This window comes from Mesoplodon mirus (assembly GCF_964341445.2).
Source record: "Mesoplodon mirus genome assembly, chromosome: 2".
Lineage (NCBI taxonomy): Eukaryota > Metazoa > Chordata > Mammalia > Artiodactyla > Ziphiidae > Mesoplodon > Mesoplodon mirus.
Window position 1 is genome coordinate 94314348 of NC_138977.1, and position 27061 is coordinate 94341408.

Below are 27061 nucleotides of genomic sequence, written 5' to 3' on the forward strand. Positions count from 1 at the left end.
TTTTCTTTTGGGATCAGTGAAGGTGAATACTTCTTGATTCATGGGGAGAGTTTGCATTTGATATTAAGTATCAAAACCTTTGGTGGTTAAGCACCATAGGACCTTCATTCCATTTTGCATCTGACATTGCATTAATTAATAACATTGTCAACAGTTAGGAAAAGAAGTCTACTGAGGAGTAGACCAGAGTCTGGAAGCTCTCTCATAAGAGAAAAAAGTGAAGGAACTTTAAAGAGAAGGAACTGGGGGAGCCTGAGAAGGAGGTAGGGAAGTCTCAGGTAGGTTTTTGAGCTTGCTGTTTTCGCTGTGTATAATGTTCCTTCCCTTATTTTCTACCTGTTGAAATTCTCCCAGTTCTCAAGGCCAGATCAGATAATCATCTACTGTGACGTTTCTAGATCCTCTTAGTTAGAAACTATCTCCCTCCTCTAAACCCCTAAAGCACTTGCTGCTACCTCTTTTATAAAACTGATAGTCCAACTTATCTAGATCTGGGTAGTCAGGACCTCGAATGCCACACTAAGGGGTTTAAGGGAGCCATTCAATTTCTGAGGACAGCTGTTATTTAAGACATCTAAGGCATTTCTGGTACAAAAAGAAGGGAAAGGGGCATGAAACTACTCTCTCTCTCTCTCCCTCTCTCTCTAGCATATTACTATGTAGCAGGTAGCATGCATGGGTTACCCCACTTTATAAACGTGGAAGCAGGTTACTCTCCAAAACTTGCTCAGGAAGCAGCCTCCACGTGCTCACCACCCTCTATACCCTCTGTAATCTAAGGGTAATTGCTACACTGAAATAGTGCTTTGAAGGCTCAGCAATGACCTTCCATGTCTAGGGACTTGTCCCCTCTGTCCTCATTCTCACAATTTTGAATCCACGACCTTCCTGAAACATTTTCTTTTCAGAACTCACTAACTGATTGCGTTTTTTTTGGCTTACAGTTTAAAATTTGGAAGGCATTTTTTACGTAGAAGCTTAAAACGAAGCTTAATTAGTTAAGGGTGACGACTTGAAGAGATTCTGAAAGGTATTTTCAAGCACTTTAGACTTGAAAGGGAGGGTGACAAAGCTTATACATTTTTCTTTTAACAGTGCTGTTCTCATGCATGCACGCCAGGGCTGGGAGTTAACTTTTCTGATGTTTATGATGGGAATCAAGAAAGGGAGGCGGGCTCGCTTCTCTTTAGACATAAGGGTCAGAGTTGGGGGTCTGAGGAAGTTAGGGTCCGCTATCCGTGGGCGCGCCCCCAGCACGGCCGGGGCCCAGAGCAACCTCCTTCATCCAGGGGCGGGGCGCGCCAGGCGGCCACGCGCGGGGGCGGTGGAGGGGGCGTGTCCCGCGGGCGCGCGCGGGAGGCAGAAGGGGCGTGTCCCGGGAGTGGCGGCGGCGGCGGCGGCGGTGGCGCCGCGGGCCGGGTGCGCGGCGCAGCCTTCTGTGCTGGAATGTGCGGCTCCCGAGAGCTCACGGCGCAGGAGCAGAGCAAGCGCCGCCGAGGCCCGGGGCCCCAGGCGGCGGCGGCGGCGGCGGCCGGGACGGCAGGGCGAGAGCTGGAGGCCTGAACACTCTCTGCAGTCCCTCTCCAGGGTCTTCGCGGGCCTCGACTGCCCCAGCGTCCAACTTTTCCGCCCTCTCCCTCCCCTCCCCCGAAACTCCAGCAACAAAGGAAAGTAGTCCGAGAAGGAGCGGCGACGCGGGTCGTCGCCCCTCCTCGCCCAGGAAGGCCGGTAAGCGTGGCGCGGTCTGGGAGACGGTCGGGTGGGGGCGGCGGGCCGGCCGGGCGGTCGTGGCGGCGGTGGCCGTGGGAGGGGGAGGGCGCGGAAGGACGCGGAGCGAGGCGCTGTCCAGGGCTGATTTGCAGATACTGTGGCTCCGGCGGTGGCGGCCGCGTCGGGCGGGGACTGGCGGCTGAGCGGGATCGGGTTACATCGTCGCGGTCCGGGGGCTGGGCCGGGGGCGTTGGTGGGGAGCGGCGCGGCGCCGGGACCCCCTCCTCAGTTGAGGCCGGGCTGTCGCCTCCGCGCGGGCCTGGGCGTCCCTGGGAGTCTTGTCCTGAGGCCAGGAGCGGAGCTGCTTGGGGCCCTAGTTCTGAAACTTCCTCTCGTGCTCCTGCTCCAGGTCCCGCCGCAGCTCCTTGCCTGCCGGCGGCCCTCCCGCCCCCCTCCCTCTGCGGCCTTTCCCTTTCGCCGGAAGGCGCCGTTGAGTGCGGCCGGGAGGGTTGAGTCAGCCTGGGGCTCGGGCGGTTCTGCCAATGGGGCTGGACAGCGATTTCTGCGCTCGGGCCGCCCCGCCGCCGGGGCCCTCTGCGCGGGGCCACCTAGCCGCCGCTGTCGGCGGGTCCGGGGCGCGCGTCCCGCGGGGCGCCGTGGGGGAGTGAACCCGCAAGCTTCCGGGGCGCAGGGGGCCCCCCTCCGGCGCTCGGGGCCCGGCGCCTCGGGAGGGCGCTCGCGGCGGCTCCTCGGCCCCCTGCGGAGGGCGAGCCTGGGGCCGGCGAGCAGCCGGGACGGCGGCGACGCGGTAACTTTCCTCCCTCTTCCCGGACTCGGGCGCGCGGGCCAGGAGGGGGCAGCCTGGACTGGGGAAGACTTGGCCTGGCCCAGCGGCACCCCGAGTTTGCCCGTCTTGCAGTCTTGAGTGTTGGGGAGCCCAGGGAAAGGTTCAGGACGAGTGTGGCGGCAACTGGTGTGTCAGTGGTGCAGTGAGCGGGCCGAGCCGAGAGGAAGCGAGAGCTCCCGAGTTTGCAAAGAGCTGCTTTGTGTTTGGTACGTATTTTGAGAAAATGGCCGAATGCCTATTTCAGTTAGGAATGCCGCCGCCGAGGCAGGCGCTGGTGGCAGCAGCACGTAGGAATTCGCGCAGCATGTTGGGCTTTCGGACTGTGCTTGGACAGTCTTCCCGACCAACGTTAAAATCCCTTTGGGGATGGTAGTTAGGGTTTGGGAAGAATTAGAAATGACCGAGTAGTCTGGGCTGTTATGTTAAACCCTTGGACAGCGTTTGCTTTGTGTGATGGCATTTGATTCCAACTTTTGTTGGTACCTATGACTCAACGGGTTTGTGTTTATGCACTTGGGTGAGACAGGATTACTTTTTGTATTTTGGGTTTAACATTTTTTTTAAGCCTTTGCCACCTATTTTGCTTTTTCTAATTTGCAGGAGAACACCTAATTTGAGAATTACACCGTTTAGATTTGAAAGTAGCGTGGTTAAGACAGTTTATAAAAAAGCCCAACATGTTTTCGAGGTGATCTTGTTATGGCTCCGCCAGGCAAGTGGGCCAAGTCAAGCGCAATGCAAGAAAGTTGCTGATTTGGAGATGAGTTGTCCAGTTATTTTATTAAGGGGTTTGAAAGTTTCTGTATTTTCATTTGTGTATTTTTGAATACACCAAACTTCCCTTTTCACAGGAAGACAGGTCCATAACTTTTGTTTACTTTGAACCAGGTCATCATCAAAAAAAAGAAACTAAGTGGTACTTCAATGGTACTAAGTACGTTTTCAGAGTACATTGGACCCTTGAACAACAGGAGTTTGAACTGTGTGGGTCCACTTATATGTGGATTTTTTTTCAAGAAATATATTGGAAAGTTTCTTAGAGATTTGCAACATTTTGAAAAAATTTACAGATGATACACATAGCGTAGAAGTATCGAAAAAATTTAGAAAAAGGTACCTGAGTGCATAAAATATATGTAGATAATAGTGTATTTTATCATTTGCTACCATAAAATATATACAAATCTAATAAAAAGTTTAAATTTATCAAAAATTACATAAACACAGACCACCCATGGCACCATTCCACTCCAGAGAAATGTAAACAAATGTAAAGATGCAGTATAACTCATTACTGCGTAATATTAACTGTAGCCCATACTGTAGTACTGTAATAATTTCATAGCTACCTCTTTTTGCTATTTTGGTGAGTGCAAGTGTTGCAGGTATCCACTCAAAACGTCTTGTGAGTCTAATCATTTCCGGGTGAGCAGTTGGTCTCTCCAGTAAACTGTGTTTGCAGTAAAAAAAAAAAAAAAAAAAAGTCACCCCTCGCAGTTCCTGAGTGTTTTTCATCGTGTTTAGTGTGATACCAGAAGCCTTGAATAACACTGTGGGGCCTATATGAAGTGCTCTAGTGAGGCTGGAAATGCTCCCAAGAAGTAAAGTCATGACATTAGAAGAAAAAGTTGAATTGCTTGATATGTACCATAAACTGAGTTCTGTAGTTTCTGTTACCCGCCATTTCAAGATGAGTCCAGTGTAAGGATTGTTGTAAAAAAAGAAAAGGAAACTTGGAAACTGTCTCTGCATTTTTGCCAGCAGACATGAAAGACTTGCACTTTTTGCGAAATGCCTCTCTATCTCGTATTGAAAATGCATCTTTTACGTGGGTATAGTATTACTATAAGAAAGGCATACCTATAGAGTCTAATATGATTCGAGGAAAAGAGAAGTTATATGACGACTTAAAGCAAACGGAAGGTGAAGTTTCTAAATCTGGAGAATTCAATGCCAGCAGAGGATAGTTTGGTAATTTTAGAAAAAAATATCAAGATACCAGAACCGGCTTTGAGTTCCCAGATGCCGTGAACACAATTATTATTATTATTTTTTTTTGCAGTACGCGGGCCTCTCACTGTTGTGGCCTCTCCCGTTGCGGAGCACAGGCTCCGGACGCGCAGGCTCAGCGGCCATGGCTCACGGGCCCAGCCGCTCCGCGGCATATGGGATCCTCCCGGGGCACGAACCCGCATCCCCTGCATCGGCAGGCGGACTCTCAACCACCGCGCCACCAGGGAGGCCCATGTGAACACAATTATTGAAGAGAAAGGCTGTCTGCCTAAACCAGGTTTTTAACACAGAGAAATGTGCCCTACTCTGGAAAAAATTGCCAAAAAGATCATTCATTAGTAAGAAAGAAGCGAGCATCAGGATTTGAGGCTGATTGAAGACTAACATGTTTTGTGAAAATTGATTTTTTTTTTTTTTTTTTTTTTTTTTTTTGCGGTACGCGGGCCTTTCACTGTTGTGGTCTCTCCCGCTGCGGAGCACAGGCTCCGGACACGCAGGCTCAGTGGCCATGGCTCACGGGCCCAGCCGCTCCGCGGCATGTGGGATCTTCCCGGACTGGGGCACGAACCTGTGTCCCCTGCATCAGCAGGCGGACTCTCAACCACTGCGCCACCAGGGAAGCCCAGCAAATTGATTTTTTGATCAGATCTGCTCTTATCTATAAAGCTGCTAAGCCCATTATCCTTTTTTTTTTTGGCCACACTGTACGGTTTTCGTGATCTCAGTTCCCTGACTAGGGATTGAACCTGCGCCATGGCAAAAGCCTGGAATCCTAACCACTAGGCCGCCAAGGAACTCCTGAAGCCCACTGTCCTTAAAGGGAAAAAAGATAAACACCAGTTGCTATTCTTTTGGTTGTACGATAAGAAGCCCTGGGCAATGAGAACACTTTTCTGGATTGGTTCCATCAGTGCTTTGTCCCTGATCACTAAGTACCTTGCAGTAAGGGACTGCATTTTAAAGTTCTTTGGTATTGGACAATGCCCCTGGCCACCTAGAACCATGAGTTCAACATTGAAGGTGTCAAAGTAGTATACTTGTCCCCCAGCACAACGTCTTTGAATGAAGCCTGTATCGAGGTGTTGTAAGGACCTTGAAGGCTCATTACATGTGGTACTCTATGAAAGGATTGTCAATGCTATGAAAGACAACCCCGATAGAACATCATGAAAGTCTGGAAGGATCACATCATTGTGATAGAAAAAGCTGTGAAAGTCATCAAGCCTAAAACAATAAATTCCTGCTGGAGAAAACTGTGTCCAGATGTTGTGCATGACTTCACAGGATTTACGACAGCCAATCAAGGAAGTCATGAAAGAGATTGTGGGTATGGCAAAAAGGTGGGGGGGGGCGGTGAAGGGCTTCAAGATACAGATCTTGGGCTTCCCTGGTGGCGCAGTGGTTGAGAGTCCGCCTGCCGATGCAGGGGACACAGGTTCGTGCCCCGATCCCGGAAGATCCCACATGCCGCGGAGCGGCTGGGCCCGCGAGCCATGGCCGCGGAGCCTGTGTGTCCGGAGCCTGTGCTCCGCAACGGGAGAGGCCACAGCAGTGAGAGGCCCGCGTACAGCAAAAAAAAAAAAAAAAAAAAGATACAGATCTTGGGAATATTCAAGAGCTAATAGACACCATACCAGAGGAATTAACGGAAGTCGATTTGGAGTTAGGTGCTTCTGAGCCGGTTGGTGCCAGATGATGAGGAAAAAGACATGGAAGAAGCAGTGCCAGAAAACAAATTGACATTAGACTGTCTGGCAGCAGGGGTCCTTTTGTTGAAGACTACTTTTGACTTCTTTTATGACTTGGACCCTTGTGTGATACAGACACTAAAACTAAACCCAGTGGTTGAAGAAGGATTAGTACCCTATAGAAACATTTTTAGAGAAGTGGAAAAGCAAAAAAGTCAGACAGAAATTAAGATGTATTTCCCTCAAGTTACACAGAGTACCTGCCTCTTTCCACTTCCTCCACCTCTTCTGCCTCTGCACCTCTTTTTGCCTTCCCTTCCACTTCCTCTACCTCTTTCCACTCTGTGACTCCTGACTCAGCAAGACCAACCCCTCCTCTTCCTCGCCCTCCTCACCCTACTCAACTGAAGACAGAAGGATGAAGACCTTTATGATGATCCACTTCCACTTAATGAGTAGTAAATAATCATGCCATTCAGTTAATAAACTTATCTGTTGGGTATGTGTGTGTGTGTCTTGTGAAAATCTAGTAATTGTATAGCAAGAGCTGGGAGACGTTGTGTCATCATTGTCATTACCTAAGTATTCATTATGTGCAAGACTTGTACAGAGGTATAAGGTGATATTTAATATGAAGTTAATAATGTATTAGTTTTTCTACTGCTGTATAACTTTGCTTTTAAATACTTACATTAAAATACAGTATACCTCTTATAATTTGAGAAAGTGTATCAGCGTATCATCACATGTATGCAGTTTTTTAAAACCAAACAGTATTTCTAATACTATATTATGAATATGTCTTATACTATATGCTTAAAAATTTTGTGATTCATTCATTTGCATATAGGCTAGGCTACTGTGAAGCAGTCCTATTGATTACAATAGACTACCATAAAGCAATCATATTGCTGCTGCTTCTTTATTGGTGCATTAATCGTTATACCTGTAAATAAGTATGAATTTCTTTTTCACATTATCTTTTCTCTTTTGATGCCTAGTGTTAGTAATACCTATAACATCTACAGTATTTTGCATCATATAATACAATATTGATAAAGATACTGACAAGCACAATTCATCTTGTACACTATTATATAATGCACATAACATGCAAAATACGTTAACTGATTGTTAATGTTATCCATAAGGCTTCTGGTTAACAGTAGGCTATTGGTAGCCTAGTTTTTATGGACCCCAAAGTTACATGCAGATTTTTAACTGCACTAGGGGTTGGTGCCCCTAACCCGCTTGTTCAAGGGTCAACTGTAGATTATTCTTTTGGAGCTAGTTGAGTTCATATGAACTTCAATTCACTAACTATAGGCTTCTGCTTTTCAGGCTGTTTGTACTTAATAAATGCACAGGTAGCTTTTGGATTTTTCCCCTTTGTGATTCAGACCAGTAAACTTTTGAAGGGGGAGTTGAGAGGACAGCAGTTTACTGTTCATATATGGAATTTAAAATAAAATTTTAATTAGCACTAAAAATGAAGGTTACTTATATTTTTCCACTAGAAAAAGTAAAACTGCTTGAGGGAAGGCAAGCCAGTGGTAGACCTAGTTGATGGATGAGTTGTGTCAAACACTTGATAGAATTTTTTGTAGGGGGTCATAGAAATTTTTTTGATGACTGCAGTAAAGAGAATTTGGAATTACAAACGTATTGTAAAGGCTTATTTTCAGTAGTTAATGAGGCCGATTGAGTTGAAAGATTATATGGGAAAATGTATTTTTTTAAGTTACGAAGAATTACAGTGATGTTGTTTTAGACCAGTAAAAGTTGTGTTTACACTGGTGCTTTCGTGTTATTTGTTTTGTTTTGAATGCAGAACACCGTTATGGCCACCCAGGTAATGGGGCAGTCTTCCGGAGGAGGAGGTCTGTTCACCGGCAGTGGCACCATGGGCATGGCCTTGCCTAACGACATGTATGACTTGCCTGATCTCTCCAGAGCTGAACTGGCTGCGCCTCAGCTCATCATGTTGGCAAATGTGGCCTTAACTGGGGAAGTAAACGGCGGCTGCTGTGATTACCTGGTTGGCGAAGAAAGACAGATGGCAGAATTGATGCCTGTTGGGGATAACAACTTTTCAGATAGTGATGGAGAAGGACTTGAGGAGTCTCCTGAGGTAAAAGGCGAGCCCAGTGGGCTGGAAAACGTGGAACTGGAGAGTTTGGAACTCAGTGTTGTCCAACCACGGCCTGTGTTTGAGGTGTCAGCTGCCTCAGAACCGTACAGCGCAAATAAAGATCTTCCTCGGGAAACACCTGTAGCAGAGGACAAATGCAAGAACTTGAAGACCAAGCCCTTTCGCTGTAAACCATGCCAGTATGAAGCAGAATCTGAAGAACAGTTTGTGCATCACATCCGAGTTCATAGTGCCAAGAAATTTTTTGTGGAGGAAAGTGCAGAGAAGCAAGCCAAAGCCAGGGAATGCGGCTCTTCCACTGGGGAAGAGGGAGATTTCTCCAAGGGCCCCATTCGCTGTGACCGCTGTGGCTACAATACCAATCGCTATGATCACTATACTGCTCACCTGAAACACCACACCCGAGCCGGGGACAATGAGCGAGTCTACAAGTGCATCATTTGCACGTACACCACAGTAAGCGAATATCACTGGAGGAAACACTTGAGAAACCATTTTCCAAGGAAAGTATACACGTGTGGAAAATGCAACTATTTTTCAGACAGAAAAAACAATTATGTTCAGCATGTTCGAACTCATACAGGTAAGAGGACCTTTCTCGTTTATAAGTGTACGCTACCCCCCAAATGAAACACTTTAAGAATGAAAAATTTCAAACATCTCAGAAGTAAAGAGAATGCCCCGCTGCACCCATGGGTCCCCATCACCTATACTCAAGAGTTATTAATATTTTGTCATATTTGGCAATTCATTTTTTTAAATAACAGCTTTATTGAGATGTACTCCACTCCCACACAATTCATCACTGAAAGTTAGAATGCATTGGTTTTCGTGTGTTCACAGACTTGTGCAGCCAACACCACAGTCAATTTTAGGACATCTTCACCCCAAAAGGAAACCCCTCTCAGTGGTTGCTCCCCATTTCTCCCCAACACCCCTTAATTATTCACTTTTAAATTGACTTTCAAATCTTTGTAATTAAGGGGTCTCATTTTTTAAAAACAGTCTTTGTAACTACTGATAGTTATGTTAACATTTTCCTTATACGAATTGGTACCTTTGAGGACTGATTACTGGTCTGAACAAAATGGATAGGGTAACCTAGTACTCTGCATCAGAAGTGAAAAGGGGCTGTGGAATGCTGTTTGCATCAGATCCCTTTTGCAGTAGTTGTCACTCTGCAGGACTGAACCCCGTGCTGAAGTGAGTCATACTGAGGAGAGGAATTGATGTTGCTTTGCTTAAGTGGTAGACATAAACAAGAAAACTTGCAGATGAAATTCCATTATAAGGAAGACCATGTGTAGCAAGATTCCTAAGCTCTAGTAGATGGCTTCTGTGTAATTTAAAGCTTTAAAATCTAGTTATGTAAAAGAATTTGCAGTCTTTTTGGAATTTGTTATAATCTGTGATTGATTGTCTCCAGGCTTCAAAACCATTTTATTTCAAAAGTAAAAAAGTACAAACACTTCACAATTACATGGCATAGGAAATGAGAGTTACCTGTGAATCCTACACCATTAATCACTTAACAGTTTTAATTAAACAAACTGTTAGACTAAACTAACCTCACCTGCAGTATCATAAAACAAATCCCAGATACCATATATTCTTTAGCCATAAGTACTTTATGTCCTTTCACAGTTTTGTGAAAACCTTGGGGCCTAATTTAGAATTGGCCATAATCTGTAGGGCTTTCAGGTAGTAACTGTGACATATGGTAAAAGTGCATGACTTTTATGTGTACACCTTTATGAATTTTTTTAAATTGAGGTATTATTGACAATGATGAAGTTTTACAAATATATATACTCATAGCCACCATGCAAGTCAACATAAAGAATATTACCAGTGTTGGGACTTCCCTAGTGGTTCAGTGGTTAAGACTCTGTGATCCCAATGCAGGGGACCTGAATTCGATCCCTGGTCAGGGAACTGGATCCTGCATGCCGTAGCTAAAAGATTCCCGCATGCCGCAACTAAGACCCAGCGCAGCCAACTGAATAAATAAATAAATATATTTTTAAAAAGTATTAAAAAAAAAAGAATATGACCAGTGTTTTTGTCTTATTAAATTTTGATTTTTTGGTGTCAGTTGTATTTTGATACTTTCAAAATTGTTGAGTCACTGAACAGTTTAAAAATTTTCCCCAAAACCTAAAAATGTTTTCAACAATAAGTCTAAATTAGTTGATTTAAGAAATTTTTAGAATTAAAAAAAAAAGGAGGGCTTCCCTGGTGGCGCAGTGGTTGAGAGTCCGCCTGCCGATGCAGGGGACACGGGTTCGTGCCCCGGTCTGGGAAGATCCCACATGCCGCGGAGCGGCTGGGCCCGTGAGCCATGGCCGCTGAGCCTGCACGTCCAGAGCCTGTGCTCCGCAACGGGAGAGGCCACAACAGTGAGAGGCCCGCGTATCGCAAAAAAAAAAAAAAAAAGGAGAATGGAGAGAACTGGGAAAATTTCAGTTTTGTTGTATATTTCCAATTTTTTATGTATACTTTTTTTTAAATAGGATCTCTACTTTTTGCCATTTCTTAATTTTTTTTCTTATAGTGGTTTCTTTTCACTTAATTACAGTCTAGGTGACTAATTTTAATGGCTGTATTTTATATACGTCATCATTCATTACTTAACTTTTTCTCCACATTAAAGTTGCTATTTCCACAATAAGGTTATGACTTACATACCTGACATTGGTTGTACATATCTCATTTCATTTTAGTATTAAACTTATTTGGTCTTAATACATTTTTTATTTAAAAAAATTTATTTATGTGTCTTTTAAATTAATTAAAAAATTTTTTGGCTGCGTTGCGTCTTGGTTGCTGCACACGGGCTTTCTTTAGTTGTGGTGAGTGGGGGCTACTTTTCACTGAGGTGCGCGGGCTTCTCATTGCAGTGGTTTCTCTTGTTGCGGAGCACAGGCTCTAGGCGCGCGAACTTCAGTAGTTGCAGCACGCGGGCTCAGTAGTTGTGGCTTGCGGGCTCTAGAGCGCAGACTCAGTATTTGTGGTGCACGGGCTTAGTTGCTCCATGGCATATGGGATCTTCCTGGACCAGGGATCGAACCTGTATCCCCTGCATTGGCAGCCGGATTCTTAACCACTGCGCCACCAGGGAAGTCCTCACAAATTCTACTTTAAAAGATGACGTTTTTGCCTATATGTGTGACTGAAAAATTACTAGTGCTTCTAGAGTATTTATGCCTATTTTGGTTAGTTGCACAGGCAGAAGCAATTTGTTTCGTTACGAAGAATTTAAAAGTAAATTATCCTTAGTTGATCCTTCATGTTAATCTGTAAGGGTATCAAATTTTTCTTCCGTTAACTTTTTTTGGTAACAGCTTGACTGATACACAATTGATGTACCATACAATTCACTGTAGATTGGCCTGTTCTGAACATTTCATATCAATGGAATCATATAATATGTGGCCCTCAGTGGCTACCTTCTTTCACTTAATATAATGTCTTCAAGGTTCATCCATGTCCTATGTACAGTACTTGTTTTCCTTTTACTGCCAAATAATTCTCTCTTGTATGGGTAAGCAACATTTTGTTTATCTATTCATCAGTTAATGGATTTTTGGATTATTTCCACTTTTTGGATATTATGAGTAATGCTGCTGTGACCATTCTTATACAAGTTTTTGTGTAGACATATGTTTTTATTTCTCTTGGGTAAATATACACCTAGGAGTGGAATTGCTAGGCCATATGGTAATTATGTTTAATCATTTGAGGGATCGGCAAACTGTTTTCCAGAGTGGCTGTACTGTTTTACAGTCCCACAAGCACTGTATCAGGGTTCCAAATTCTCCACAACCTAACAAATAAACGTTAACGTCTGTTATTTTGATATAGCCATCTTGGTGGGTGTGAAATCTTCATCTCACTGTGATTTTGATTTAATTTCTCTCGTGGCTAATGATACTGTGCATCTTTTCATGTGCTTATTGGCCAGTTATGTATCTTTTTTTACAAAAATACATTCAACATTTTTTTTTTATAGTACGCGGGCCTCTCACTGTTGTGGCCTCTCCCGTTGTGGAGCACAGGCTCCGGACCTGCAGGCCCAGCAGCCATGGCTCATGGGCCTAGCCGCTCCGGGCATGTGGGATCTTCCCGGACTGGGGCACGAGCCTGTGTCCCCTGCATCGGCAGGCGGACTCTCAACCACTGCGCCACCAGGGAAAGCCTACATTCAGCATTTTTTAAGCTATCTTAAAATTCATCCAGGCTAAAGTAGGCATTCTGTTACCATGAGCTATTTATGTCTAATCTATAGTACCAGCTAATAACAGCTGAACAGTTATTAGGAACACATTTCACACTTATCACCACATTCTCTTTTTATTTTTCACTCTGTCTATTCCTTTCCTTGTCCCATGTTATTAAATACATCTGTTGCTGTAATGTATAATATAGACAAAATAACAACTGGTGTTTATTGAGTGCTTTATGTGCCAGGTACAGGGGTTGAATGCGCTACATGTATTATCTTAAATTCTCACAATTCTAGAAAATGAAGGTAGTGTTACTGTTATAGATGAGGAGGCTTGCCTGAAGTCATACTTATTATCTTGTGGCCAAAAAATAGACAAAAACAAATTGTCAAGGTGTCTTTTTCAGTATATTTTGTGGTCGACAACCCATGTCCAAAAAACACATTTTCTGCCTTTGAATCTTAAATTCTTTAGTAGTAAATCACTGGTCTGTTATTGTCAGCTGGTTGTTGTCCCTGTGGCTTTATGAGTATAATTTAAAACTGACCTGAGTCTGGGACTTCCCTGGTGGCACAGTGGTTAAGAATCCACCTGCCAATACAGGGGACATGGGTATGAGCCCTGGTCTGGGAAGATCCCACATGCCGCAGAGCAACTAAGCCCATGTGCCACAACTGCTGAGCCTGTGTGCTAGAGCCCATGAGCCAGAACTACTGAAGCCTGCGTGCCTAGAGCCAGTGTTCTGCAACAAGAGAAGCCACCGTAATGAGAAGCCTGTGCACCACAACAAAGAGTAGTCCCTGCTCGCTGCAACTAGAGAAAGCCCGCACGCAGCAACGAAGACCCAACGCAGCCAAAAAATACATAAATTTAAAAAAGAAAAAAAAAACTGACCTGAGTCTTCTATAAAACTTCTATTTACCACTTGAAATTTTTAGCTTAAAACAATAGCCTCCCCACTCAAAAATGTTATTGCTTTAAGCTAACAATTTAAAATGGTAGATTTATCATTTACAAGGATCCAAAAAATTACCCAAGCCATAGCATCAGAAAATTTGGGTACATGTTTTTTTTAAGGATAATTCTGATTTTCAGAAGTTGATTGATAGCTGATCAAGATAATTTTTCAGTTCTTAATATTTGCTATTACACATGTAGCATTACTGTGAAAATTAAAAGGGCTGTAATTCAGAAAGCCAATGATACTTTTTCTTCAGCAAAGCAGAAATAATGTAGTTATGTGTGTTCTGAATTAAATCATTTACTGTTCCAATAAATGATAAAAATTGGCCATTTTGCCAGGAATAGGGAGAAAAAATTCTTGGTAAAAAATTTATGCTCAGTATTGAATAATGTATGTATTGTTAGTGAGAATTGTATTTGCCTTATTTTATTATTTGAACATTAATCATTATATTTTTGTAGGAGAACGTCCATATAAATGTGAGCTTTGTCCTTACTCAAGTTCTCAGAAAACTCATCTAACCAGACATATGCGTACTCATTCAGGTTGGTAAGAAATTGGAATTTTTCTATCATTTTTAGTAAACTACCATTATAAGGAAGTTCTTCTAGACCTGGAACTGGGTCATTATTTAGGATTTATTTTTAATATAATGTGGATATTTATATACTTTTAATAATTTCAGTGTGTGGCTGCTGGGTTCCAGGGATTCCTACTGAGCTGCTTTCCTGAAATTTGGGTTTGTTCTCGTGAGAGTTGATAAGGTTTCTGAGGATTGATTAACAAAAGCCAAACTTTAACGAATGATTGATAATCCAGGATCCCAATTTATTAACCTATAATAAATAAAATACAGGACTATAACAAGTGAGAGATTTATCCACTCTAGAACTGAAATAATCATTGTCACCATCCAGAATTGGTCCCCTTTATGAAGGTATCTAGATGGCAAAGTTAAAAAGTCAATATTAGCATAGGTGGTCTTGAATGGATAATTATTTCATTTTGGCCACACTGACCCTTGGGTGGTCCTAGAGATATTGACGTGATCCACAACTCTTCCTTTCCTTTTCTCAGTAGATAAGTTACCATTTCATCTTGGATGAAATATTCCGTACTCGAGGAAATACATCCAGTTGGTATTTGCCTTTGTAATATTTTTGTAGGTATCACACTGGATAGTTCCCCCATCCTGCTAACATAGGAATTCATCTCCCATTGTAAGCACAGTGAATGTGTGTTAAAGGGAATTGACATCTTATTAAGTTTTTTCACGAACTACTCTTTTTTTTAAACATCTTTATTGGAGTGTAATTGCTCTACAACAGTGTGTTAGTTTCTGCTTTATAACAAAGTGAGTCAGCCATACATATACATATATCCCCATATCTCCTCCGCCTTGTGTCTCCCTCCCACCCTCCCTCCCACCCTCCCTATCTTACCCAACTAGGTGGTCACAAAGCACCAAGCTGATTTCTCTATGCTATGTGGCTGCTTCCCACTAGCTGTTGATTTTACATTTGGTAGTCTATATATGTCCATGCCACTCTCTCACTTCGTCCCAGCTTACCCTTCCCCCTCCCTGTGTCCTCAAGTCCATTCTCTACGTCTGTGTCTTTATTCCTGTCCTGCCCCTAGGTTCTTCAGAACTTTTTTTTTTTTTTAGATTCCATATATATGTGTTAGCGTACGGTATTTGTTATTCTCTTTCTGACTTATTTCACTGTATGACAGACTCTAGGTCCATCCACCTCACTACAAATAACTCAATTTCATTTCTTTCTATGGCAAAATAATATTCCATTGTATGTATGTGCCACATCTTCTCTATCCATTAATCTGTTGATAGACACTTAGGTCGCTTCCATGTCCTGTCTATTGTAAATAGAGCTGCAATGAACATTGTGGTACATGACTCTTTTTGAATTATGGTTTTCTCATGGTATATGCCTGGTAGTGGGATTGCTGGGTCGTATGGTAGTTCTATTTTTAGTATTTTTTCTTTAACTTTTAAAAAAATTTTATTTGTTTTATTTATTTATTTTTGGCTGCATTGGGTCTTTGTTGCTGCATGCGGGCTTTCTGTAGTTGCAGTGAGCGGGGGTTACTCTTCGTTGCAGTGAGCAGGCTTCTCATTGCGGTGGCTTCTCTTGTTGTGGAGCATGGGCTCTAGACACACGGGCTTCAGCAGTTGTGGCTCACGGGCTTTAGAGCGCAGGCTTAGTAGTTCTGGAGCACACACTTCGTTGCTCTGTGGCATGTGGGATCTTCCCAGCCCAGGACTCGAACCCTTGTCCCCTGCATTGGCAGGCAGATTCTTAACCACTGCACCACCAGGGAAGCCCTATTTTTAGCTTTTTAAGGATTCTCCATACTGTTCTCCATAGTGGCTGTATCAATTTACATTCCCACCAACAGTGCAAGAGGGTTCCCTTTTCTCCAAACCCTCTCCAGCACTTATTGTTTGTAGATTTTTTGATGATGGCCATTCTGTGAGGTGATACCTCATTGTAGTTTTGATTTGCATTTGTCTAATGATTAGTGATCTTGAGCATCCTTTCATGTGTTTGTTGGTGATCTGTATATCTTCTTTGGAGAAATGTCTATTTAGGTCTACTGTCCATTTTTGGTTTGGGGTGTTTATTTTTTGATGTTGAGTTGCATGAGCTGCTTGTAAATTTTGGAGATTAATCCTTTGTCAGTTGCTTCATTTGCAAATATTTTCTCCCATTCTGAGGGTTGTCTTTTCATCTTGTTTATGGTTTCCTTTGCTGTGCATAAGCTTTGAAGTTTCATTAGGTCCCATTTGTTTATTTTTGTTTTTATTTCCGTTTCTCTAGGAGGTGGGTCAAAAAGGATCTTGCTGTGATTTATGTCATAGAGTGTTCTGCCTATGTTTTCCTCTAAGAGTTTTATAGTGTCTGGTCTTACATTTAGGTCTTTAATCCATTTTGAGTTTATTTTTGTGTATGGTGTTAGGGAGTGTTCTAATTTCATTCTTTTACATGTAGCTGTCAGTTTTCCCAGCACCTCTTATTGAAGAGGCTGTCTTTTCTCCATTGTATATTCTTGCCTCCTTTATCAAAAATAAGGTGACCATATGTGTTTGGGTTTATCTCTGGGCTTTCTATCCTGTTCCATTGATCTATATTTCTGTTTTTGGGCCAGTACCATACTATCTTGATTACTGTAGCTTTGTAGTATAGTCTGAAGTCAGGGAGCCTGATTCCTCCAGCTCCGTTTTTCGTTTTCAAGATTGCTTTGACTATTTGGGGTCTTTGATGTTTCCATACAAATTGTGAAATTTTTGTTCTAGTTCTGTGAAAAATACCATTGGTAGTTTGATAGGGATTGCATTGAATCTGTAGATTGCTTTGGGTAGTACAGTCATTTTCACAATGTTGATTCCTCCAATCCAAGAACATCGTATATCTCTCCATCTGTTTGGATCCTCTTTAATTTCTTTCATCAGTGTCTTATAGTTTTCTGCATACAGGTCTTTTGTCTCCTTAGGTAGGTTTATTCCTAGGTATTATATTTTTTTTGTTGTAATGGTAAATGGAGTGTTTTCTTCATTTCTCTTTCAGATTTTTCATCATTAGTGTATAGGAATGCAAGAGATTTCTGAGCATTAATTTTGTATCCTGCTACTTTACCAAATTCATTGATTAGCTCTAGTAGTTTTCTGCTAGCATCTTTAGGATTCTCTGTGTATAGTATCATGTCATCTGCAAACAGTGACAGCTTTACTTCTTCTTTTCCGATTTGGATTCCTTTTATTTCCTTTTCTTCTCTGATTGCTGTGGCTAAAACTTCCAAAACTATGTTGAATAATACTGGTGAGAGTGGAGAACCTTGTCTTGTTCCTGATGTTAGAGGAAATGGTTTCATTTTTTCACCATTGAGAATGATGTTGGCTGTGGGTTTGTCATATATAGCCTTTATTATGTTGAGGTAAGTTCCCTCTATGCCTACTTTCTGAAGGGTTTTTATCATAAATGGGTGTTGAATTTTGTCGAAAGGTTTTTCTGCATTTATTGAGATGATCATATGGTTTTTCTCCTTCAGTTTGTTAATATGGTGTATCACATTGATTGATTTGGGTATATTGAAGAATCCTTGCATTCCTGGGATAAACCCCACTTGATCATGGTGTATGATCCTTTTAATACGCTGTTGGATTCTGTTTGCTAGTATTTTGTTGAGGATTTTTGCAACTCTGTTTATCAGTGTTATTGTCCTGTAGTTTTCTTTCTTTTTGACATCATTGTCTGGTTTTGGTATCAGGGTGATGGTGGCCTCGTAGAATGAGTTTAGGAGTGTTCCTCCCTCTGCTATATTTTGGAAGGGTTTGAGAAGGATAGGTGTTAGCTCTTCTCTAAGTGTTTGACAGAATTTGCCTGTGAAGCCATCTGGTCCTGGGCTTTTGTTTGTTGGAAGATTTTTAAATCCAGTCTCAATTTCAGTGCTTGTGATTGGTCTGTTTATATTTTTTTATTTGTTCCTGGTTCAGTCTCAGAAGCTTTTGGTTTTCTAAGAATTTGTCTATTTCTTCCAGGTGATCCATTTTATTGGCATATATTGCTTGTAGTAATCTCTCATGATCCTTTGTATTTCTGCAGTGTCAGTTGTTACTTCTCCTTTTTCATTTCTAATTCTGTTGATTTGATTCTTTTCCCTTTTTTTCTTGATCAGTCTGGCTAATGGTTTATCAGTTTTGTTTATCTTCTCAGGACTACTCTTTTTAAGATGAAAAAAATATTTTATTCAGCAAAAATTTTTTCCTCTCACGGAATACTTGATGGTTACTATGGAGGCACTTTTTTTTTGGCTGCGCAGCTTTCAGGATCTTAGTTCCCCGACCAGGGATTGAACCTGTACCCCGTGCAGTGGAAACACAGAGCCCTAACTGCTGGACCACCAGGGAATTCCGTGGTGGCACTATTTAATAGCTGGGTCATTTTATGGTTTGAGAGTCTTTTTATGAATTTTATTTATTCATTATTTTTTTTTTGCGGTATGCGGGCCTCACTGTTGTGGCCTCTCCCGCCGCGGAGCACAGGCTCCGGATGCGCAGGCTCAGCGGCCATGGCTCACAGGCCCAGCTGCTCCGCAGCATGTGGGATCTTCCCGGACTGGGGCATGAACCTGTATCCCCTGCATTGGCAGGCGGACTCTCAACCACTGTGCCACCAGGGAAGCCCTTTTTATGAATTTTAGATTTTTTTTTTTTTGGCCACACCAGGCAGCATGTAAGATCTTAGTTCCCCCACCAGTGATCAAACCTGTGCCCCTTGCATTGGGAGCTCAGAGTCTTAACCACTGGACTGCCAGGGAAGTCCCTAGAATAATTTTTTAATAATTTTTACTAAGGTTTAATTTACACATACGAAAAGGCACACATCTTAGGTATACGGGGCAGTGACTTTATGTATGTTTTCTCTTGTTTGTCTGCCATCTAGGTGGAGACATGAAATGTTTTACCACCTTCAGAAAAGTTCCCTCCTTACCCTTTCTAGTCAGTACTCCCATAGTCCCCCCTCAACTGATACTCTGACTTATGTTAAAAAATGTAACATCTTTCTGTAAAATATTTTTGAGATTGATTTCATGCTGCGTTTTCAGAACTCTATATTTATTGCTGAGTAGTATGCCCCTGTTACTCACTAATTAAAATTTCCCTTGTTACTCTTTCTGGGCTCTTCTTGATAAGAATGTGTAAAGCTTATAAAACTCCCTTTTTGAATTTGCCGTACATCTATAAATTAATTTGGGAAGAATTAAACAGACATCTGACATTTATAAAGATGAAAAGCAGGTAAAATTTTACTAGAACTGGAAACGGGAATTAAGTTAAAACTGTTGGTACAGGGCAAAAGAATTTTCATTCAGCTAGGTATTAATAAGCTAAACTTGATGAATTGATTTTCCAATATAAGAAAGATTTGATGGCAGTAAAGCAAAAATGGGTGTGGGGTGAATGAATCAAATAAATGATGTCACAGTTTTATACAGAGTCCTAGGAACTCCCATTCTCTGACCGTTTCACAGGTGGAGGCTTGCATCTTGTTTGATGCTGGCTGTGAAAATACTCTCATTCATTAGGGCTTATAAAATGATGACATTTTCTTTATAATTCTTTTAAGAGCACAGCTATTTTCCTGAAGAGATAAACTCCATTTATCAGCCGTTTGTTTACTCAAAAGTAGGATTTATGTACTAAGGCAGGATAGGCACATGAAATCTTCCCTTTTGTTTACCTATTCTAAAACTTACCAGTTCATTCCAAAGGTGATGACTTCCAGGTAATGAGTATTGACTGCTTGGCTATCTGTACTATGCTAAGAGCTCTATGTGGATTAGATTATTTATAGCTCACAACACTTAAGAATACTTTACAGATGAGGAAATTGAGCCTTAGAGAGTTTTCAGTACCTTGCTCAAGACTTCACAGTAAGTTGCAGAGCCCATATTAGATCTCCCCATGTATTTTTACTGTAGAACAAGTTCTTAACCGTTATGTCACATACCTTTTCCCCATTCTGTATCTATATATGTTAAGTAAACGTTTGTCTCCATTAAAGTCATTCAATGGAGAGGACAAGATAGGGCGAAGTATAGAGTAATGTAGCATGTTGTTAGAAACCTCTATTTATGAATCTGTTAGTGGACTAATATGGAAGAGTTGTCCAGTTAGCTGCATTTACAATCTGACATAGGTGGATAAGTTTTTGTTTTTGTGATTGAGTATTCTATCATCAGACATTTTTTAATCATGTAAAGCTTACCATCTACATGGTTTTACTTCATGTCTGAGTAGTTTTGCTTTATGAAAAAATTAAATAAGATTTGATGTGAATTTGAGAATGTTTGAGAGATGAATTTTCATAAATGTCAATTTCCATTTTTCTGCTATGCATTCCATTGGACCAGTGGGGTATGGATACCATTTGGTAATATTTGCTAGAGTGTGATCTAGATGGGTATGTATTCAGGTAGAATGAGTTAATCTTAATGCCTTTAATTTGGGGGTTGGGGGTGGGCTTCTAGTCTTGTATGTACGTGTGATTACTTCCTTTGCTAATTTTATATACCATATATATTTGTATGCCCCTTTTCACTTACCTAGTTTCTTTGCCCATTCTTTAGAAGAAGGTGGGAGAAAATCAAGAAAAGATTTCTGACTTGTTATATTTTTGCTGCAGAATAGAAACTCCAGCAGTGAAAAAGTTTGCTAAGTGAAACTTGACTCAGCTCTTGCCACGATGCACAAAAGGGTTAAATTTAAAGAAAAATCCTTTTGCTCCCTGAAGCCAAAGCATTCTTTTAAAACTTTTACACGGAAGGTCTGGGAGTGTAGCCTAGAGTGTATAATATTTCTTTTGAAGTCTCAAGGTTTATCTGAAATGTATGGGATTTTTATGTTCTATTCCATTATACATTTGTTTTAACTAAACATAAAAACTTTAAAATTATCTCATCTCTTTGAGTGCCCTTGCCCCAAAATTAACATCAAGAGCCCAAGTCACTTTTCCAGTAATTGTGTATTTCTTGATGAATCTGTGTCCTTTATTAGTGCTTGAGAGCCCCAGCTTGATGAACTTTTTAGAAGATGGTGATTAACTGAGATAATTATTCTCCCATTTGTTATGAGAATCAACGTCAAGAGATAGAGAAAGGATATACAAATAAATATGGTAAATGTAATTTGCATGATAAAGTCTTCAAGAAATAGTTTGGTGGTTTTTTGTTTGTTTGTTTTTTTACATATATCCAATTCCTTATAAGTATGCTTGAGTAAATCTTGAATTCATTTCTTAATGTATGCCTTCTGCAACATCTCTTGTTTACCTTCAGGTGAGAAGCCATTTAAGTGTGACCAGTGCAGTTATGTGGCCTCTAATCAACATGAAGTAACCCGTCACGCAAGACAGGTTCACAATGGGCCTAAACCTCTTAACTGCCCACACTGTGACTACAAAACAGCAGATAGAAGTAACTTCAAAAAACACGTGGAGCTACATGTTAATCCACGGCAGTTCAACTGCCCTGTATGCGACTACGCAGCTTCCAAGAAGTGTAATCTGCAGTATCATTTCAAATCTAAGCATCCTACTTGTCCTAATAAGACCATGGATGTCTCAAAAGTGAAACTGAAGAAAACCAAAAAGCGAGAGGCTGACTTGCCTGATAACAAAATCACCAATGAGAAAACAGAAACAGAGCAGACAAAAATGAAGGGGGATGTGACTGGGAAGAAAAACGAGAGGTCTGTAAAAGTGGAGAAAAAAGATAATGTTTCAAAAGAGAAAAAGCCTTGTAGTAATGCCTCAAGCCAAGTGACTACCAGAACTCGCAAATCGGCACTGGAAGCTAAAGAAATGGACGTGCACCCAGGAAATAATGCCGAAAAAAGCTGTAAAAGCAAGAAAAGCAAAAGGAAGACAGAAGCTGAAGCCCGTTCCTTACAAGAACCTGTTAATGATGAGGAACCTATGACAAAAAAGAAAAAGAAGGCAGAAAGCAAACCCAGAAATAGTCAGGAGGTGCCAAAGGGTGACAGCAAAGTAGAGGAGAATAAAAAGCAAAGTATTTGCATGAAAAACAGTGCAAAGAAGAAAACTCTGAGAAGTAAATCATGTAAAAAAAGCGGCAAGCCTGCTCAGAGAAGACCCACTCAGATAGAGCCTCCTCCTCCCATGGAGTCTGCTGAGGGGGGGCCTGTTCAGACGGAGCCTCCTCCCGCTGCCCCCCCATCTCCTCCTCCTCCCCCTCCCCCCGAGCGGCATGCTGAGGTCGAGGTTGTTCAGACGGAGCCACCGCCTCCTCCTCCCCCTCCTCCTCCCCCTCCTCCCCCCCCATCTCCTCCTCCACCTCTTCCCCCGGTGCGGCATGCTGAGGTCGAGGTCGTTCAGAAGGGGCCTTTTCATGCGGAGCCTCCTCCTCCTCCCATGGAGCCGATCCCCAAAAGGTCTCCTCAAAAAGATAATGGCAAGGAACAGTCCAACCTGCAGAGTGAAATGGCACAGAAGGAGCAAGTCCTTATTGAAGTTGGCTTAGTGCCTGTTAAAGACAGGCAGCTTCTAAAGGAAAGTGCCGGTGCACAGGATCTCTTACCACCATCACCACCTCTGCCAAAGGAAAACTTAAAAGAGGAAGAGTCAGAAGACCAAAAATTAGTGCCTTCAGACGAAGGACATAAAGAAGCTCCTCTTCAAAAAGTGGAAGCAGAAGAGGCAGATAAGAGTCTAGCTGGTCTTGCTGCTGTTACCAAGGCATCTGCCAATATTTCATCCTCTGAACAAAACTTGAATATGCCAGAGGCTGAAACTTTAGATGGTAAACATCAGGCTGACACTATGCTTTGTGAAATGAAGATGGACACTGATGAGAAGAAAACAGAGAATCCCCCTGGCAGAGACTTGGCGGTTGAAGAACCAACTTCACCACCACTTCTTCCTCTACCGCTAGAAAAATGTGAAGCAGCGTCCACAGCTACTGTGGCATCACCTCCTGTCACCGTGGCAGTAAATGAGTCTCAGGAAATGGATGAAGACGAAGGCATCCACAGTCATGATGGAAGTGACCTAAGTGACAACATGTCAGAGGATAGTGATGACTCTGGATTGAATGGGGCTCGGCCAGTTCCACAAGAGACTAGTAGAAAAAATGGAAAGGAAGCCTTGGCAGTCAAAGTGGCCGAGGGAGATTTTGTTTGTATCTTCTGTGATCGTTCTTTTAGAAAGGAAAAAGATTACAGCAAACACCTCAATCGCCATTTGGTTAATGTATACTTCCTTGAAGAGGCAGCTCAAGGGCAGGAGTAAATAAACGTTGGGCAAGGCTTCAGTTCTTAGTTTGTAAGGTCTGTGACATTTTGTATTCATTTGTAGTAATAGACAACCTTTTGTTTTTAACATTGCTTTAATTAGTATCCAATCTTGATTTTTAAGTGGCATTCTTTTCCTTAGGAATCCGTGTACCTATTGATGTACACATTTTAGCAAATCCAAGGGAGTTAGTGTAATAAACCAGCAGACATCTAAATCTATTAGCTTTTGCTTTTAATTGAACCCAGAAAGCCAAGGTGGTATTAGAGCATTCTGTCGATTTGTTCAGCTATAACTTGTGAGTTTTTTCCTCATGTCTATCTTCCTGTTTCACTTTAGTTTATCCTTAGTTCCTTGTTTAGCTCTGTAAAAATTAGCATACTTAAATAGCAAATTACTTGAAGAATTTGCCTGCTTTACATAAAGTTAGCACTTTAAAATTGTTTTAGAGATGAGAAGAGACATTTAAATTGAAGAGAAATTCTCCCAACAATGGACGTTATATCAGTCCAAGTATTTACTTCCTGAGTTTTGATCAGTATATGTGTTTTGTGTATGTCAATCGTCATAAAAAGTGATTTTGGTGGGTTTTTTTTTCTTTTGGTGCTTTAATGCCTTAAGATGTTGCACATTGTTGTTTTTAACCTATGCAGTTAAATTTTTTATAGAAATAGCATTTGTGTTGTAACACTTTATATATGCATGTTTATTTTGACCTCTTTGGAGGGATGCTTAAGTCTTGTTGGCAAAAGAGCAGTTTTCTTTTCCCCTGCTGCAATTGTCTTTTTTACAGAATATTAGTCTGTTCAAATTTGTGAGCAAATGAAAGATGCAGGTTCAGTCCATTGATTTTGATTTTAACATCTTATATCTATGCCAGAATCTGTATTTCATATAAGTTATTTATTTTAAATTGATGTGGTGAATCACAGCTCTCAGTTTGAACTTTACAATAAATAAACCACTAGGCTCTATACTGAATGAATTTTTATCTCAAGTACCAACCGTAAGTAAACTTTTGGTCTGTTTTAGTAGATTTACTTCCTAAATGTATGGTGTTAAATCGTATCTTAGAGGAAAACCTCTTCTTATAGATGGCTGGTGTTTTTATGGCTACTCCGCTGAATAAAGAACTGTAATTTTTATTTGGAAGCTGCAAATCTGGAATTAGGAGGCATAATTACTCCTTCAAGTTATACAGGATATCAGTTTGTGAGATTCCAAAGCCATAGTGATTATACAGAAAACCTAGGATGAGAAAGGTAGTATGAGTGCTGGTAGACCAGCTGCTACTTCCTGTGAATTCAATGAAAAAGGCCTGGTGAAAGTTCAGTTCAGTCCAGATTAAAAAATCATACTTTCTCAGGGATGTCCTGGCTGTTCCCAGGACAGCCTTTTTCTACAGGTGAGGCCTCAAATGAATAGAAGCTATTCTGGTGTTCCTACAGGACCACTTTGTATGGAAAAGAGTATGTACCCCATATTTGTTAGTAGGTTCTTTGGCCAGTCACCAAAGAATATGAAAGACTCTAACATAGGTGTTTTTCCTTGCTGATAAGTTATTCATTACAGTAAAATAAAATATGATCCCAGTAGGGAACTTTGATTCTGATCCTCCCATGTTCTATTCTGAAGTAACCACTTTATATTTCATTTATTTTCTTTTGTCTGGTGATCTCTGAGGCAGGTTTCAGAGTTTGGCAATGCAACATGAAAGATTAGGAAAAGTATTAAAGTGTGGGTAGAAAACTTATTAACCTGAGAATGAAATTTAAGGTAAAAGACATTTGAACCTTGGAATTGGCTGGGAGGCCAAAGATTTAAAGAAGCAGAAGATTTTCTCAAGACATGAGTAAGTTGTTTGTTACTGGTGTGTGTTTTGTGTGCATGATGGGGATTTGTAAATGATGTTGAATTCTAGGTGAATTCTCAGCTCTGACAATCATTGTCAAACAGATCAATCTGCAAATATTTATGTTTTAAAACTTAAATTATAAAGCTAGTTAAACTTTTCTAACAACTAGAGTTAATATTCATGGATACATTTTATGTTAAAAAATTACCTTTTACAGTACATGTGAAAATATTCATGTTAAGTTCAAATTAGAGATTGGGAATCCGTTTGGGGAAGAGGTTTTGTGGATTCTTTGACATTTCAAGAGAAAAAAATAGACTTCTGGGGAATTGGACTAATTTTCTTATTTAGATTTAAAACTAGAATTCCAAAAACAAAAATGTGAAGGAAATTAAAACCCCTTATTATTAAAGTGATCTGTGAAAACATTGTTACTGGAAATTGAATGAACTTGAGGCCTTTCCTTCAGAAAACAAGGACTTGATTGTCAGGCCTATATTAGGTTCTGAACTTTAATGCCATGTATTTGTTCTTATTAAAAATTGTTTCATTGAAAAGTATATTAGTAATATGAACTTCTGGTCTAGTTGGGAGTTTTTCCATTTGAAAAATGTGCTATTTGCATGAGACTGTTTGAATCTTTTTGTTTTCTCAGTTTCCCCTCCACTGGATAGGATTGAAGCTAGACTTTTCCCTTTTGATAACAGAATAAAAAGTGAACATCTTGTTTGTAAATTGATGTTTAGTATTAGAGTGAAAGTTGAAATACTTAGAATACATTATAAGCCTAATGCTAGGTAGCCTTGTAAAAATAGATCTCTTTTAACTATCTTCTGCGCCTATATTCACATTGCTTTTCAAGATATTTTAAGTTATATTTTTTTCCTCTTTTCAGAGCTGCTTCTTTGGGGCTCTTTTTTTTTTTTTTAAATTGAGGTGTAATTCACAAAGGGCTACATTTTTTTGATAAGACTTCTTATAACTATTGCTAGATGTTTTGCTGTAGTCTTCCAGGAAGGGCCATTTTATTTTTTAGAGTCACTTCTAAAGTCATGTGGTCCTTAACTTTGGGGACTCTTGCATCTGAGTGCTAATTCAGATTTAAGCCTAAGTAACCTCATTGCCTCTCACCCCATGAATGTTGACAATGGATGAAATACTTTGCTGTAGTTCTGGACTAAAATGCTGGGGAAGAAACTTAATTTTCTTTTTTGCACAAATCAGGAAAACAGCTACTGTGCAGAGTTTCCTTTTGACCTCAGCAGATGAACTGGACTGATAGTGTTAATTCAGATTTAAGAAATTATCTGAATCTTGGTTTGAGTTGATTCGGGATCTACATGCAATATTAACTAGATCGGATACCTTTTATATTTTCACATGTATACATAGGCTTTCCTCACCCTCATCAACATCCATTAGTTATTGAACTTTGTGAACTGGCATTGAAACATTACAACAATGTTTTGTTGCACCAGTTTTGTAAAGTTTTACAGTGCAATACCTGTTACTTTTCAGAGACAAACCAAAGGTTAATTTCTCAAGGATCTTGCTGTTTGCTTTAGCAGCATTTGATGGAGTATCTTTTTTTATATATATACATTTGTAATAGATAAAAAATAAACCAGATTGCAAATCCTTTTTTTTTTTTTTGAAGCAAACCATGTACCAGGTATTTGGTCCAAATTGTGTAGGATAAGTTAAATTGCATTCTATTAACCCATATGAGTGTATTTCTGTATGCATAGTTATGTTGAAATAAAGTTTTAAAAAGCA

The 27061-nt window shown here is 40.9% G+C and overlaps 1 protein-coding gene across 3 annotated transcripts; it reads left to right on the top strand.

Annotated features, from left to right (window-relative positions):
* Window positions 1-1566: 1566 nt before the first annotated feature.
* On the top strand, window positions 1567-27061 carry LOC309817241 (RE1-silencing transcription factor-like; the record flags this gene model as incomplete). 3 transcript variants are annotated; one of them, XM_082645364.1, is made up of 4 exons in its annotated part: window positions 1567-1728; window positions 8090-8993; window positions 14062-14145; window positions 21458-27061. In XM_082645364.1, the coding sequence occupies 3 exons, from the start codon at window positions 8099-8101 to the stop codon at window positions 23425-23427; spliced, it is 2949 nt and encodes a 982-aa protein (XP_082501490.1). In that variant the 3' UTR covers window positions 23428-27061. The 3 variants fall into 3 exon arrangements, with proteins under 3 accessions (XP_082501490.1, XP_082501489.1, XP_082501488.1); XM_082645363.1 differs by lacking the exon at window positions 1567-1728 and adding an exon at window positions 2674-2763; XM_082645362.1 differs by lacking the exon at window positions 1567-1728 and having other exon boundaries at window positions 8084-8993.